Consider the following 15864-nt stretch of genomic DNA (forward strand, 5'->3'; position numbering starts at 1 on the left):
CGCTAACATGAGTGAATTCAAGCTTCTACAGGGGTCAATTGCAAAAAGGCTTGTATCTGATATTTTTTTTTTTTTTTTAGAAATAAGAATTACGCATGTTGCGTGCGGAGATTTTGAAACTACTCATATCATTGGTCCAAAACAGGACTGAGTAGATAGAAATAAATTATCACTTGTTCAGGAATTTTATACGCTGTGATGTTCGCAGTTTCGCAGGATAAACACAGGAGTTTAACAGTTAGTTACAAACATAGAAAAAAAGATTATTGATATTCAGTACATTTTATTAAATGCGACACTAGTCAGATAACTATCATATTGTTCATCACACCACGGTGTTGATATCCTTCTCATTTTTGTGCCAGATAAGCGTGTCGTAGTAGTACATGTTCGGTGTGAACCACACCTTCTCATCAATGTGCCGATCGAATGGATAGCCGAACGGTAGCGAGTCAACGTAGCGTGCACCGGAGCCAACACCGCAGTTCAGCGTCCAGTCGTAACCCTCGTACTGTGCAGTGGTCGGAGCGTGGTACGGTGAAACAATGAAGTACAGCTGGAACGGCATTCCACCCTTCTTGCCCTTCGGTAGCATCAATCGGGACGGCATTCCGCAGTGTGCTTCGGTCATGTCAAGCGGGAAGGTCTTCTCGCCATTGTACGCTGCCATTACCCACTTGTACAGCTCAAAGTACGTGGTGCGGTCCTGGACGTACATCGAGAAGCTTACTGATTCCCGGCTGATCACGTTCTTGCCAACAACAAAGTTCCACGGGAACACATCCAGCAGAACGAAGTTCTCGCGGTTTTCATTCACGCCATAAGTATGACCGTACTGGTCATATTTCGGGCCCAGGTAAACACGAACAACACCCTTGACAGCCTTATCGGACACTACATTCAGCTTGACGGTGAATGGCAGATGATTCAGACGCCACTGGCGCGCTTTAATGACGAAATCTTCTCCCTGATAGTGAGCAATCTTTCCGAACTTCTTAATGTCAGTCTTCTTCATCGTAACTTCATCGAAGACTTCCACATCTACGGCATTAGTGATGTCAGCATCGAAACGGTCGAAATAGGTTACCAGTTTATTCACCTCAACCGATTCAATCTTCACTCCAGGGAAGTTGATTTCATCATACCCGTAATGTGGTAGGTGATCCTTGAACTCCCAGTACCAGTGAATGATACGCTTGTACAATTGGTAGAACATCGGGTCACGCAACGAGGTCTCGTAATGCTCCAGCACACCGGGTATAACTTTGTGGTCATCGACGTGCTCTACGGAGGCTCCCAATAGTGTGCGAGCAATGGTTCCGACGTATTTATAGTAGCGAGTGTTTACGCTGTCCGGATTTTGCTGAATAAGGTTTCCGAGGTACTCGATCGATTCTGGCTTGGTTAGATCGATGTGGTTGCCCTTCGGATCAACGATCCAACCCTGATCAATGGCTTCCATGATGCGGTGCTCGTAGTCTAGCAGCTCGTCAACTTCGTAGTAGTTTTCCGGTGTGTAAACGTAATGGTGGTTGTCGCGTGACGGGAAACTGATGCCGTTGTAGTAGTGCAAATTCGGATAGTATCCAGTGGTGATTGGCTTGTACCAGGAAAATTCGGGGATCACTCCAAGATCGTTCGACAGGCGCTCCAGATAGTACCGAGCGAGCAGTTGCTGATGTGTGAAAAGGAATAATTCTCCACGACGGTCCTTGTACAGGCCAAATTGCTTGCCGCCCATCCAGAAAGGATAATCAGTGTGGAAGTAGTAGTAGTAGGTGTTCAGACCGATGTCCTCGGTGAAGTAGGAAACCTTCTGGTCAACATTTGTGTGCATATACCAGCCGGTATAGTTGGTGGGGATGACGGCAGTGTAGACACCATCGACCTTCTTCATTCCATAGAATCCTTGCATTTTGAATTGGGCTGCCTTCTGAATGACGTCAGTGTTGAAGAAATAGTACGGGTAAATTTCGTACGGGGCAGGCAGCTCCAAGCCGGCCATATCCTTGCGATGCAGAACAGCGACCGTTGCAGCATAAACGAACATACCTTCATTCACATGGAAACGAGCCCAGACCAGAGATTTGTAGAAAGTGTCCCAATCTTTGGCGTAGTAGAACAGATGGAACAGGGCCACAACTTGTTCACGGTGAGTGCAGTGCACAATACTGAAGATTTCATCGAACGGTAACATTCCATGCTTGTACATCTCGACAAACTCCTTCACAGCCTCCACATTGGTGTAGTGGTCATAGTTTTCTTCGACTTTGTACTGCTTGGAAACTTCCCACAGTTCGGTGTGGACTTCGTGTTGGTGAACATGCTGGAACACTTCCAAAAGTTGTTTTTGTTTCACTAAAAACTCCTTGTCGGCAACCGTAACCTTAGCTTCGGGAACAACAACGTAGCCGGCAGCAAACGCTACCAGACCCGCTAACACTACCAGTGCGGTCGTCTTCATCTCGAAATGACTTCTGATGAGGAACAACTGGCGAGCATCGTGTTTTATACCTGCGCTATATCACCTGCAGCATTAAAGTTTATCAGGCCCGACCTATTGCTGTTCCATCGCAACAAAGAGCGTACCGAGAAATTTGATTGTTCAACGGGAAAAAAACATTCATGATAATAACAGTAATAGCATAATTTATTTCCAAAATAGTATTATCACCTGGCGTGTGTTATCATACTACACACGGCATGCACCATCGGAGAGTACTAAAATTGCCGACCGTTTTGAGCTGTTTTCGGTCCGTTCGCTGCGTTTTGTATCACCAAGGGAATAAATGTGAAAAGAGCATCGTGTATGACATCGACCTCCGCCTTTCCCGTCTGCAGAGGAGTTCATTTCGGACCGGTAAGGTTATCGTACCGTTCGCAAGCTGACCAGCAGCAGGATGTTCGGCCGAGTCCATACCAACCGTACAGCAGCAGTACATTATGAATCCGATTCCCTAACGTCCAGAATAATTCTAGTTAGAGAAGTACATATTAGAGAAAATTTGCTCATATACATATTTTACAGTGCATTAAGGAATAAGCCGATATTTTATTGCCGACTGTCAATGGAACTCTGTGGGTGTGCGTATGCAGGAAACTGCCCTTCTCGTCCTAGACAGGGATAAAGTCAGTCCGTTCTACATGATCATCGACCAGGCCGGTAAATGTTACTTGTTATTGGCTGCAATTTGGTGGCACGCTGGCTGGGCACAAATTTAGCAGTAATGTACTGCTGGGTTTACTCAAACATACCAGTCAATATCCAATTTACTTTCGCATAGGATAAGAAGGGGACAAGGGGGCTCTAGGTTTCTTGTACCTGCCGAAATAAACTGAACCACGTTTTTTAGACTCAAAAGTAATTCTCTATAAGAGTGTATGCATTCTGGTATTGGCTTTATTCAAAGCATTGTAGGTCAAAAAAATAGGCTTGGCTCATTATCATGAAACTTCGAATAATTCAACAATTCACAGCTTCTTATAAATTGACCTTAAAGTAAAACAAACTTAAATTCTTCAGTTTTCATAATTCCGTTACTCTCACAAATCGCTTTTTGACTCGCGAATTCACTCAATTCTACCTACATTAATCATCGTGAATTTTCATATACTTAGGTTTCTCTTAGCAAGTAAACAATATTTTTGCGGCCTACAAAGTTTTGTCTGCTTCATTTGCTCTGAACACTCTTGCTTTCATCACATCGTGTTCTGAAAAGAATAATTTTTCCACAATAACTCTACCAATCTCTCTAACCTCTAGCGCATGAGAAAAAAAACATATTCCACCCCTCTCGTGTTCGAAGCGATCGACCACCAAAAGTTAGAGAAAATTAGCTCTCGTTTTTCGCTTACCACTAACGAACTGCTCGGCGAACATTATCCAGCATAAGAAGATGAAATTAAACCAGCCGTAAACAATTTTCCTCCTCTTTGACATCGCTGTGAAGTTGCTGCCTCTGCCGTTGCCAGTTGCGGAGCTTTGCCAGCTGCTACTGTTCCGGGGCGTTGCCGTTGGGTGGTGACTCAGGCTGTTATTGTTGCTGCTGATGTTGCTGATACTTCTGACGCTAGTTGAACAGGACCTGCCAGGTGGAAAAGTAACAAAACAGATAGACGGTTAGCAACGGCGTTCGAATGCGGCCATCGGGAGCCTTTGGGGGCCCACGAAGTTATCAAAGACTGTAATTTAATCAAATTATTGCTTATTGAATTTGATTATCGTCTTTCAGTGGCCGGAGTGAGCTGTTTTTCGCCACTGTTTGCAAGCTTTCTGCTTCGTAATTTGATTTTATTGTCTTCAAGTGATACTTAACTAAAGCAATTAGACTTTTATGCAAAAATTAAGGCACCAGGAAGAAGAGAAAGAAAAGTTTATCTCAACCAAAAGTGGAAAATGATTAAATGTTGTCGCAATCCTCGCCGGGTGTGCTTCGCACATGTTCCGTCAACAATTTCCAGTTCAACGTTGCTTGTAAACTGCTGAGTTCTATTCGATAACTTTATTTGGCTTGTGAGGGCCCGGAGTTAATCCCCTGTGAGCATGATTAATTACCAGTTGTCAGTTGACGAGAGGTTGCAAATGTACCCGAAAATAAGTGACACTTCTGCTGTTTCACTACGCTGCACCGTTAGGAACAGGGTTGCCATTGCTTGAAACGGTATCTGATCTTTAGCAAGCGCAAAGAATCAAGCCAAAAGTAAAGCGGAAGTTTTGCTATTAATCACACCAAAAGCGACCATTCCGATGGCATCTGTTGGTGTGCTAAAAACCGAAAAGAAATTTTGCGTCATTCTGAGATATTAAGAATTCGAAAATATCAGACATCAACCGATACGGGAGGGTGTTTCAGACTCATTTGAGGAACAAATTAAACCATATTGATTATTTCCATTGTAATAAAACTAAGTATTCACTTAGTCACTACTGAAAAAGGAAACAGAAATATTTTTAAATAATATTGTATTTGTATTTGTATTTTATTTATTCGTCAACTGACTAATTGGGTCTGAATAAAATAAAGCGAGGAAAAGCCTCGCTGAAGCATTCCTTGCTTAAACCCTAAGTGCGCGTGAAAACCCCACATCTTCTGATTGTGAATTAACAATATATTTAAGTTTACCAATAACCAAAAGATGACACTATCACTACTTTTTTTTGACAATTTTTGTTTAAAATTCAATTCGCTTACAAAACAAAATTATTTCATAAAATTCAGCTAGTAGTTAACTAGTAGTTTAACAAATTTATTTGTGAAATTCAAACTTTCCACTCTTACTTACTTTTGCGTTGTGAAGCTCAGTATACAAGAAAGCACCCTAACTATCACATTGAGAATTCTGAGTAATAATTTCCAGGATACCTATAACTCGGTGACGAAACCGAGAAAGTACGCCCCAACAAACAATTGTGTTATATAACAGCTTATTAAGGGGTTATATACCTTTTTGGTCGAAAAAAATTAAGGGGAAGTTTGAATTTATTTTTAAATGCATAGCACCATTTTTATTGCCTCAGAGTGGTATTTTTCTGAAAGTACAGTTTATCAACAACAAAAAAATACGTTTGATTTTGAGGTACACCAATTATTACTGAAGTAATGGCCGTTTCCCCGAAACGCTTTTTTTCGCAGAGGCTTGCGGTGATCCAGATAGAGACTCAGCGGGTCAACTGAATTCAAAAAACTCATATTATTTCATTAGTTTAGAAGTGTGCCGTGTCCTTGAACGATCGCTTCTATGAGTATTTTGTTTTCAGTGCAAACGGGAACGCTTTTCTCAAGAAAATGAACGTTTTGAGCGCTAAAAATTGCATTAAAAAATTTTTGCGACAAAATGTACCTGTATGTTTCAAAAAGCGGTCGTTCAAGGACCGGCGAATTTAATAACGAAAATTAAAAAAAAAAGATGAAGGAAATCGGTTCAGTAGTTTCCTCGCAATCAGGATCACGGCAAAGTCATTTTTCGAAAAACACTATTCCGAGATAATCGCGTTTGACATTTCAAGTTTAGCTTATGCGGCCGTAAGGAGGCGTGCTGTAAATCGCTCTAACTTTCTCCCTATACCTCAGACCTTTATGAAAATTTGTAAAAATATTCTCAAGATGTTGTAGTTCAAGATAATGTAATAAAAAAAATTCGATTTTTTGAAAACTAGAAAGGTATATAGCCCCTTAAGCTGTACCTACTCCAGCCGAAATCCGATTACTAGTCTGGGGTTGGTTCAATGACTCTCCAGTCTCCAGCCCATAATACTCCCCGGAACCACTGCTAGGTATTGCTTTAGGGAGCGGCCTCTGTGCTATGTGCACCCTCTTGATTCTTTAGGTCTCTTTGCTAACTTAGCCAACTAACCTGGGGTGACATTGCGCATTGCGCTTCGAGTAACTCGAATCGAGAGAAATCAAACTCGTTTCGAAGTGAAGTTGGTATTGCGTATTATTTTCGACACCCCAATTTTATTGCAGTTTATTTCGAGCAAACATCGACTCGAAAATAAATGTCAGATTTGTCTAGGGGCTGGACAACTTTATTTTCTTGAAATATATTTTGGTAATATTATACGATATCGGTTGATAAATTTGGATATTTATCGTTTATCCGACACATTGACAACACACCGACGCCTAATAATGCAACGATAAATACTTTGTCATATCTAATATTGGAAATATTTTGCCATATATCAATTGTGTATTGCCCCTAGAGATTGCTATTTTTCACGTTTATAATAAGATTTGTCCTTAAAACAAAATATTAATCTTTGAATGTTTGAATTTTTTGAATGTTTTTTTTTTTACGATTCTTCTAGTGATGAAAATGGTTATAGGGATATACAAAGACGTAAACAATAAGATATGAGTATTAGGCTTACATTAAATGAAACAAAGTTAGCTATTTTCTGATCCAAAAGAAATATTTTTTCATGGTTACGTCAACATTTCAAGATAAGGCGGGGAGCACTCAAACCTATTTTAAGTACAATATTTCCCTCCAAACTGCACTAGTACAATTCCTGCTCCGTTAAAGTTATCCCCTACTTTGAATCTACTCGCTAGTGGATCCTACCAAATTAATGTTTTTCCGCTCCACAGATGTTCAGTGAAATTATTTATGTTTGAGTCAACAAACTTAGGTACAAACGAACGTCTTCAACTAATCGACAATTTTTTATCACTTTCGAGCCAAAAAATGCTCGATCAAACTATTGCGTAATGCCAGTTTTGCTCGAAGATCAACTGCAATAATACGCCATCTACTCGTTTCGAGCTCGAATCGAAATCAACAATGTCAAATGTGGTCGAAACGAACAAAAATCACTCGAAACGAAATGCGCGATGCCACCCCTGAAGACTGTCCGTTAGCTAACACTGGCTTGTCGGTGGTCAGTTTTTTTTAAAGAGGGTATTTGTTAGTAGCTTAAATATTTATGATAAATATTAGTAAATAATGAGTATGTGTGTCCAATCACAAATGGTGACTTCTCAACACTGTTAGAAATTTGTAATTTTAATTGTTAGGATTTGTTTGCTTTCGCAATTAGGACTTATCATTTGTAGGAGTTTAAACCTACTTGTCAGGAAAGGGGAAGTAAATTCATAACTAACTTAATTGCTAACTTATTGGCTATAAAGAGAGCTTATCGTAGCAATTGAGGATTGCAACGATTTTTGTCGAAAATTGTTAATAATTTTATTTGACATAGCTTCTAATGGTTCAACATCAGTAAGTCTATGTAATTCGAGTGTACTAAACCAAGGAGGACGCTTCAAAACCATTTTCAGAATTTAATTCTGAATCCTTTGGAGCGTTTTCTTGCTTGTTGAACAGCAACTTAACCAGATCGGTACTGCATAAAGCATTGCTGGTCTAAAAATTTGTTTGTAAATCAAAAGTTTGTTCTTTAAACAATGTTTAGAATTCCTGTTAATGAGAGGATATAAACATCTTGTATATTTGATGCACTTGGCTTGTATACTCTCAATGTGCTCTTTGAAAATAAGTTTTTTATTGTAAATTAGTCCCAAGTACTTAACCTTGTCAGACCAACTTAAAATAATCCCATTCATCTTGACAACGTGATTATTGTTTGGCTTGAGGAACGAAGCCCTAGTCTTATGAGGAAAAATTATCATTTGAGTTTTAGAAGCATTGGGAGAGATTTTCCACTTTTGCAAGTAGGAAGAAAAAATATCCAAACTATTCTGCAATCGACTGCATATGACGCGAAGACTTTTTTCCTTTTACGGAAATGCTTGTGTCATCGCAGAACAATGACTTTGTGCATCCTGGAGGCAAATCAGGAAGATCTGAAGTGAATATGTTGTACAAGACTGGGCCCAATGTTGAACCTTGAGGCACATTTGCTATGACAGGAAATCTATCAGATTCTGAAGTCTGATAGACAACCTGCAGAGTTCGATCAGTAAGATAATTTTTCAAAATTTTGATTAGGAAAATTGGAAAATTAAATGTTTGCAATTTCGCAATCAAACCTTTATGCCAAACACTGTCGAATGCTTTTTCTTTGTCTAAAAGAGCAGCTCCAGTGAAATAACCTTCAGATTTGTTAGCTCGTATCATATTAGTAACTCTGAGCAATTGATGAGTAGTGGAATGCCCATGGCGAAATCCAAACTGTTCATTTGCAAAAATTGAATTTTCGTTGATGTGTGACATCATTCTGTTAAGAATAATTCTCTCAAACAGTTTACTTATTGAAGAAAGCAAACTGATTGGTCGATAACTTGAAACTTCAGCTGGGTTCTTATCCGGTTTTAAAATGGGAGTAATTTTTGCATTTTTCCATAATTTGGGAAAATATGCAATTTTGAAGCAGCAATTGAAAATTTTCACTAAAAATTCCATTGTGCTCTCAGGGAGATGTTTGATTAGTATATTAAAGATTCCATCGTCACCAGGTGCTTTCATATTTTTGAAATTTTGAATAATTGATTTAATCTCAATCAAGTTAGTTTCAATTATTTCTGCAGGTAAAAAATTCTGGGAAGAAATTGAATCAAATTGACGTGTGACTTCATTTTCAATTGGACTCACAAAATTCAAATTTGAGTTATGAACACTCTCAAACTGCTGAGCAAGTCTTTGAGCCTTTTGTTCATTGGATACAAGAAAACGTTCACCATCTTTTAAAACTGGAATAGGCTTTGAAGGTTTCTTAAGAATCTTCGACAGCTTCCAAAAAGGTTTTGAATATGGTTTCAATTTTTCAACTTTAGTCTCAAAATTTTGATTTCTCAGAAGAGTAAACTTATGTTTAATCTCTTTCTGTGAATCTTTATAAATAGTTTTAAAAACAGGGTCACGAGAACGTTGATATTGACGTCTGCGAACATTTTTCAATCGAATTAGAAGTTGAAGATTTTCATCAATTATTGGTGAATCAAATTTCACTTGAGCCTTTGGAACAGAATGATTTCTGGCATCAATAATTGCACATTTGAATGCTTCTAAAGCGGAATCAATATTCACTACATTTTGCAAATCAAGCTCATTATTGAAATTATTCTAAATATGAGTTTTGTATCTTTCCCAATTAGCCTTGTTATAATTAAAACAGAGCTCATAGGGTTTAAAACTGATTCATGTGATAAAGAAAAAGTTATTGGAAGATGGTCAGAATCAAAGTCAGCATGTGTGATCAAATCACTACATACATGACTTTGATCTGTTAGCACCAAATCAATTGTTGAAGGGTTTCTTACAGAAGAAAAGCATGTAGGACTATTCGGAGACAAAATAGAATAGTATCCTGAAGAACAATCATTGAATAAAATTTTGCCATCCCGATCAGTCAAAAATACCAGAATTATAACAAATCTTGATATTTTGTTACGAAATTTTTGTATCAACTTGTGTTCAAAACTCGTTAATAGTTAAAATATCAAAATTCCTATCAAAATTACTTAGTGAATATTACAAATTATAGGAAGTTTTGTAAGGTTTTAGGCAGAAAAAGATCAGAATTAGTTAGAATGTACAATATTTTGTTAATTTAATAATAAATTTTGTTATAAATATGCTTTAAAAACACACTTTTGAACATTCAAGTGAAGGATGAACTGAATTTGATATAATTATGTACTTTTTATCATTCCGGCATAACAAGAATATTACAAGCTTACTTCTATCAGGTTTAGATATATTTGTGTTACCCGTTTGTTATGATCGCTTGATCGGGATTGGAATTACTTTGAGAATTATTCCATGATCGATGTTAAGCGTTAAAATCGCCAATTATAAAAAAATTCGAACGATTTCTGGTGAGTTTTTGTAAATCAGTTTTAAAATAATTTTTGTGCTCGCGTGTGCATTGGAATGGTAAACATGCTGCAGCAATACATAAAATCCCAAGTTCAGTGTGGACTTCAATTCCCAAAGTTTCAATAACTTTCGTCTCAAGATGGGGAAGTGCACGATGTTTGATTCGGCGATGAATAACAATTGCAACTCCACCGCCGGAACCCTGAAACCTATCATATCTATGAACCACGTAATTGGGATCATATTTTAATTTATTGTTAAGTTTCAAATGTTTCAGTAATAATTGCAATATGCACATTATTTACTGTTGAAAAATTAAAAAGTTCATTCTCATTGGCCTTCAATGAGCGAGCATTCCAATTCAAAATTTTGATTGGTTTATTTAAAATCATTGCTAAATTTTAAATTAGAAACAATTTTAATTGTAAAATTTGTACCTATTTGGATGGCTTCAAACATTGATTTTGCCTGCAACATGGCGTTCATAAGATCGAACATTGCTTGTTGCAGAAAAGAAAGTTTACCTGCCGTAATAGGCCCCAGGCAGTTGACATTAGAAAAAATATTTTCGGTAGCAATATTAGCTGGGGTAATAGGTGTACAATTATTTTCTAGCGTGTTTTGCTTACCCATATTAGCGGTTATTTTCGAACTACCAACATTAGGCGGTAGAATGTTCGAACTACCTGTAACCTGAGCATATGTTAAACGAGTATGCAAAGGAGTAGAAGAAGTGGGCGGTACTGGTACGCTTGGAGAATTTTGTTTTGATTGGGAAATTGATATATGTTTACCTTGCCTTGCCTTAACAATTGCTAAACGTACTGGGCATTGGTAAAAATTTGACATATGGTTGCCGTTACAGTTCGCACAGCGAAAATTTTTACTCTCTTTCACAGGACATGTGTCCTTTTTGTGAGAAGAGTCTCCACAAATAAGACATTTTTGGTCTATGTTACAGAATTTTGAACCATGGCCATAACGTTGGCAAGTACGGCATTGGGTGATATGCTTTTCACCTCCGCCAAACTTTCGATACAATTCCCATTTCACTCGCACATTATAAATAGCATGTGCTTTGTCAAAAAATTTCAAATTTTTAACCTCACTGCGGTTAAAATGAATTAAACAATTAACAAGAGAAATTCCAGTTCTCTGACTGTTTTCGCCTCGTGATTTTTGTTTCATTAGAATTACTTGGGTAGGGGTTATGCCAAGTAATTCTGTTAAAGTAAGTTTGATCTCATCAACGGTTTGATCGTTGGTAAGACCTTTCAATACGACCTTGAACGGCTTGGTGCTCTTAGTGTCATATGTAAAAAATTTATACATCTTTTCAGTTAAATACTAAATAAGACGATTACGACCCTTTATAGAGTCGGCTAATAAGCTAATTAGCCCTCGCCTCTACGACCAATTTGATAGATAACTTTAACGTCAGAAACAAACGTTGAAAGATTTGAAAATATTGAATTCAGAAGAAATAGTTACCACAATAGGTGGAACTTTCTCCTTTTTAAAAGAATTTACATTTTGTATAGTTTCATTACCAATAACTTCCATTTCACCAGCTTCTTGCTCAGGCAAAATATCAAAAGGATTGTCACTACAGACACTCGAAGTGTCAGAAAGAGATGCCTCTCTTTTCCTCCCCGCAGCGATGCGAGGTTTCTTTTTCCGTCCTGCCATTTCAGGTGATACGAAAAAAGTTAAAACAAATGTTAAATTCAAAAGCAGGTAGTCTTGAGAAAGACTGGTGGGAAATAGCTTTCAGGTAGTCTTTAAAAGACACACTGACAAAACACAAACTTTGAAGCTATAGGCAGTCAAAGACCAGTCCACAAGCATACATCCGGAATAAGTCGATGCGTCCATCTACCTTTCGCGGAGTTGGACCATTCCTGCTGCCATTCCTGATCAACGAGAATGATCTTCTGATACCTCGTATGTCCCTTGTGTCACGTTGATCGAAGCATTCTACGTCCGCCTTAATGGCTATGCTAATAGGCATCATGCCGGACAGGACGCAGATTGCGTCGTATGACACAGTTCGATACGCACTCGCAACCCTCAGGCACATGAGCCTGTAGGTACTTTCCAACTTACTCCGATGTTTACTAGTACCTAGTGCTTTGAACCACACTGGCCCGCCGTATCTCAGTATGGACGAAGTCACGCTAGCTAGAAGTTTTCGCTTGCTGCCGTACAATGCTGAGCTATTGGACATCGTGCGAGATAATGCTGCAATAGCCATTGAAGCCCTATCACAGGCATATTCGACATGGCTCCCGGAAGCAAGCTTGTCATCGATCATCACCACCAGCAGCTTCAGGGAGCGCTTAGAGGCGATGGTGCAATTCCCGACACTAATCAACGCTTGTTGCTTCGACTTGCGGTTATTAACAACTGAAATCTCCGTCTTATGATGCGCTAGCTCCAGTTTATGGAGCGCATTCAGTCCTCGACGACGATTATAGAGTGCGAAGCCGTCAACTCAACCTCCTCGATCAACTCGGCGTAGACCTCAAGTGTGATGTCGTCCGCAAATCCAACGATTATAACCCCTTGGAGAAGCTTTAATTTCAACACTTTATCGTACATGATATTCAGCAGAGCTGTATGCCACCACGGGTCAGTAATTGGCGATTACCGAAGGCCACGGAAGTGCTCACTGCTAGCAAGCAGTCCCGGACCATCAGTGGGAGCTAGCCTAGGTCGTGGCGAGATTCAGGCATTGGGCCGCTGAATTCTCGCAAAAGCCACACTGTCCGGAAGCAGCTCCGACGGAGCGAGTAGTGCCGCTCCCACCGCCCTAATGCACTATTCCGCCCATTGGGGCTGATGTTATAATGTTCCCAATTACGGCAAATGATCGCATCGCTATAGGATACGAGTCGGATTTCGTTTTCGTACCACGATTTTGGCCTGGCACCTGCGCTGAGCTTCCTTAGTAATGTCGTGTGACAACGGCTCGAAACGGCGGATTACAACCGGTGCAGGGGTCTCCGTCCCGTAAAACCTGGTAGGCCTTCCAGTACGTTCCGAGTCCATTGCCTGGTGCTATAAATATTCTCATCTTTCAATTTAGGGCTGAGCACCTTGACTTTTTCAACATCGATTTTTTGGGACACCCTACTGGGCAGTAGGCTGTCCCTAAAAAAAATCGATGTTAAGAAAGTCAAGGTGCTCAGCCCCTTTCTAAAAAATTGTTTTCAGGTCGCCCAAACGTGATTTATGAAAAATGACTTTTTTAAGCTACAAACCCACTCTTTTGCACTTTTTTCAAATCTGTACGATTCCTAGATTTTCCCATATTTTTTTTTTATTTTTGTGCGGTTGTTTCTGAATATTTTTATTATTATTCATTTCTTTACCTGGTAGCGTAAAGGCGAACCTTTTTAATTTGCTACCTGCGGGTTTCTTAACGTCTCACAATATAAACCTAATCAAAACAATAATTTTGACTGCTTACACTAATTACGGTTCCAATACTCGAGGCAGCCCCTCTTAAAAACTGTTTCAGAAGTTGATCGTTTAATAGCAGAAGGTATCAAGTTGTAGTTAATCACACCTCTAACAAACAGAGAATTGGAGTAGCAAGTCGAGTTGTTGGGAGGAATCAGCAGGTTCTGCAAGCGACGTCCTTGAAGTGGTAAAAGCTTCTCAAACAGTAATGTTGGGGAATGCTGTCTGATCAGTTTGCGCATGAATACACATGAGCGGTATCTGTAGAAATTCTCCAGCGGACATCCAATCAGGGTTTTCTGAAACTGGCTTACGTGTGCGTAACGGTTTAACCCGTAAACGAACCGTACACAGGAATTCAGTGCGACTCGTAGGCCATCCATGGAGCCTGCACTTGGTCTAACGTGGAGTAATTCACCGAACATGAAGTGTGGTAGCATAAATGTTTTAAACAACTTTAGGCGTGTGGCTCTGGAGGTAGCGGAGGCAGAGCCCTAGAGTGATCGTAGGCTAGCGTAGATTTTTCCACATTGCTGATTTATCAGGCTATCCCATTGCAGGTCCGCCTGGAAAATGAACCCAAGATTTTTGGCATTCTCCGTCAATTCAATAACTTGTCCATCCATTATAACCGGGGATAATAGATTTGTTGGAGCAGCGTTTCTGCGACGACACTACAGGAACATTGCTTTGCTTTTTGATTGATTAACGAGTAGCTGGATTCGTTGGGACCATTCAAAAATTCTTGCAAGATCACTATTAATCATCCTAATAATTTCGCGGGAACAGGGACCAAGGCCACGGACATACAGCTGAACGTCATCTGCATACATCTGTATGGAGCAGTACTTGAGCACGGAAGGTAAATCGTTGACGTGACAACAGAAAAGTAGAGGTCCAAGCACCGAGCCTTGAGGAACACCGGAAGTTGGGAAGCCTACTTCGGACCGTTGATCCCCACAAAATACAGTTTGAGCACGTTCCGTTAGATATGACTCGATCAAATTAACAGCAGAAATGGCGAAGTTGAACTGAGTTTCCAGCTTCGAGCAAAGTTTTCGGTGGGGGATGTGTCGAAGGCTTTGGAGAAGTCCAACAAGAGCAGTATGGCTGAACCCTTTTTGTCGAGCGTTTTTGCTAGATCATCGTAAACACGAACCGCTGCTGTTTGTATGCTTTACCCTTTACGAAAACCAGCCTGATGATCTGATAGCAGGTTATTCTCCGTAATAAATGATGACATCTGCTGCTTCAGCAATTTTTCGAATGCCTTTGACAGGGCACATAGGATGCTGATAGGCGTGAGATCTGACAGAGCACTCAAGTGCGGTTTCCTGCGTAGTGGAATAATCTTGGCCTGCTTCCAGCAAGATGGAAAGGATGATGTCTCAATGATGCGGTTAAACATATATGTAATTTGTTGGACAACTGAGGGCAGGATTATTTTCATGAATTTAATCGGCAAACCATCCAGACCGGTTGCATTTGAAGTAATGCTGCATATTACGTTCACCACTTCCCATGACTCCACTGGACGGAAGGAGAAACTGTAAGGCGAGTCTGGCATCGATCTTCTCCGCTCACTGTAATTATCGCTCTGGATGTGGCTCGGCAAAAATGTGCGATTCACTTCATCAGGATGGAACTCACACACAGTTGATGATTTATTTTTACCCACTCCAATACTTTTCAGTCGCTTCCAAAGGACGTCTGACGGGATTTGATCATCAAAAAACGATTTAAATGGCGCGTTTTTGCCGCCGATACCATCGTATTTGTGCTATTTCTCAGGACGATATACCGTTGACGTGCTTCATCCTTAGCTTCTATTGGTGCTCTGATCCAGTCTGCGTACGCTAAATCACGTTCTAACATAACTTTCCGAATTTCATTGTTGTACCACGGGTTGGTTGATTTGTTTGCCTTGACTGTGCGAAGAGGAATGCAATCGTCATGAATTTGCTTTACTTTAGAGTTGAAGAAATCGACCAGCTCGTTTGGATCGTGAGTCGCAATGAAAGTATCCCAGGGAACGGAAAGGATAGCGTTCTGCAGTGTGGCAGGGTTGAAGTTGATATAATCTCGATACGTATCGATCCTTTGAAGACACCTCGC

General features: G+C 39.9%; 2 protein-coding genes across 5 annotated transcripts in view; both read right to left on the minus strand.

The window, feature by feature from the left end:
* The window catches only part of LOC129718471 (uncharacterized), a 391795-nt gene that overhangs the window by 42115 nt on the left and 333816 nt on the right, over positions 1–15864 (minus strand). For all 4 annotated transcript variants that reach the window (XM_055669261.1, XM_055669258.1, XM_055669259.1 and 1 more), the window contains one exon: positions 3856–4085. In XM_055669261.1, the coding sequence (XP_055525236.1) occupies positions 3856–3940 (85 nt within the window). In that variant the 5' untranslated portion in view covers positions 3941–4085. The remainder of the gene's footprint in view (positions 1–3855; positions 4086–15864) is intronic.
* Positions 264–2498, minus strand: LOC129718470 (hexamerin-1.1-like). The gene has a single exon (XM_055669257.1). It carries the CDS (start codon positions 2462–2464, stop codon positions 326–328), a length of 2139 nt encoding a protein of 712 aa, XP_055525232.1. The 5' UTR covers positions 2465–2498; the 3' UTR covers positions 264–325.

This window comes from Wyeomyia smithii, chromosome 1 (assembly GCF_029784165.1).
Source record: "Wyeomyia smithii strain HCP4-BCI-WySm-NY-G18 chromosome 1, ASM2978416v1, whole genome shotgun sequence".
Taxonomy (NCBI): Eukaryota; Metazoa; Arthropoda; class Insecta; order Diptera; family Culicidae; genus Wyeomyia; species Wyeomyia smithii.

What these genes read in the sequence shown, in the direction of transcription:
- LOC129718470 (XM_055669257.1), bottom strand. Translation starts at nt 2,464, where the DNA reads ATGAAGACGACCGCACTGGTAGTGTTAGCGGGTCTGGTAGCGTTTGCT.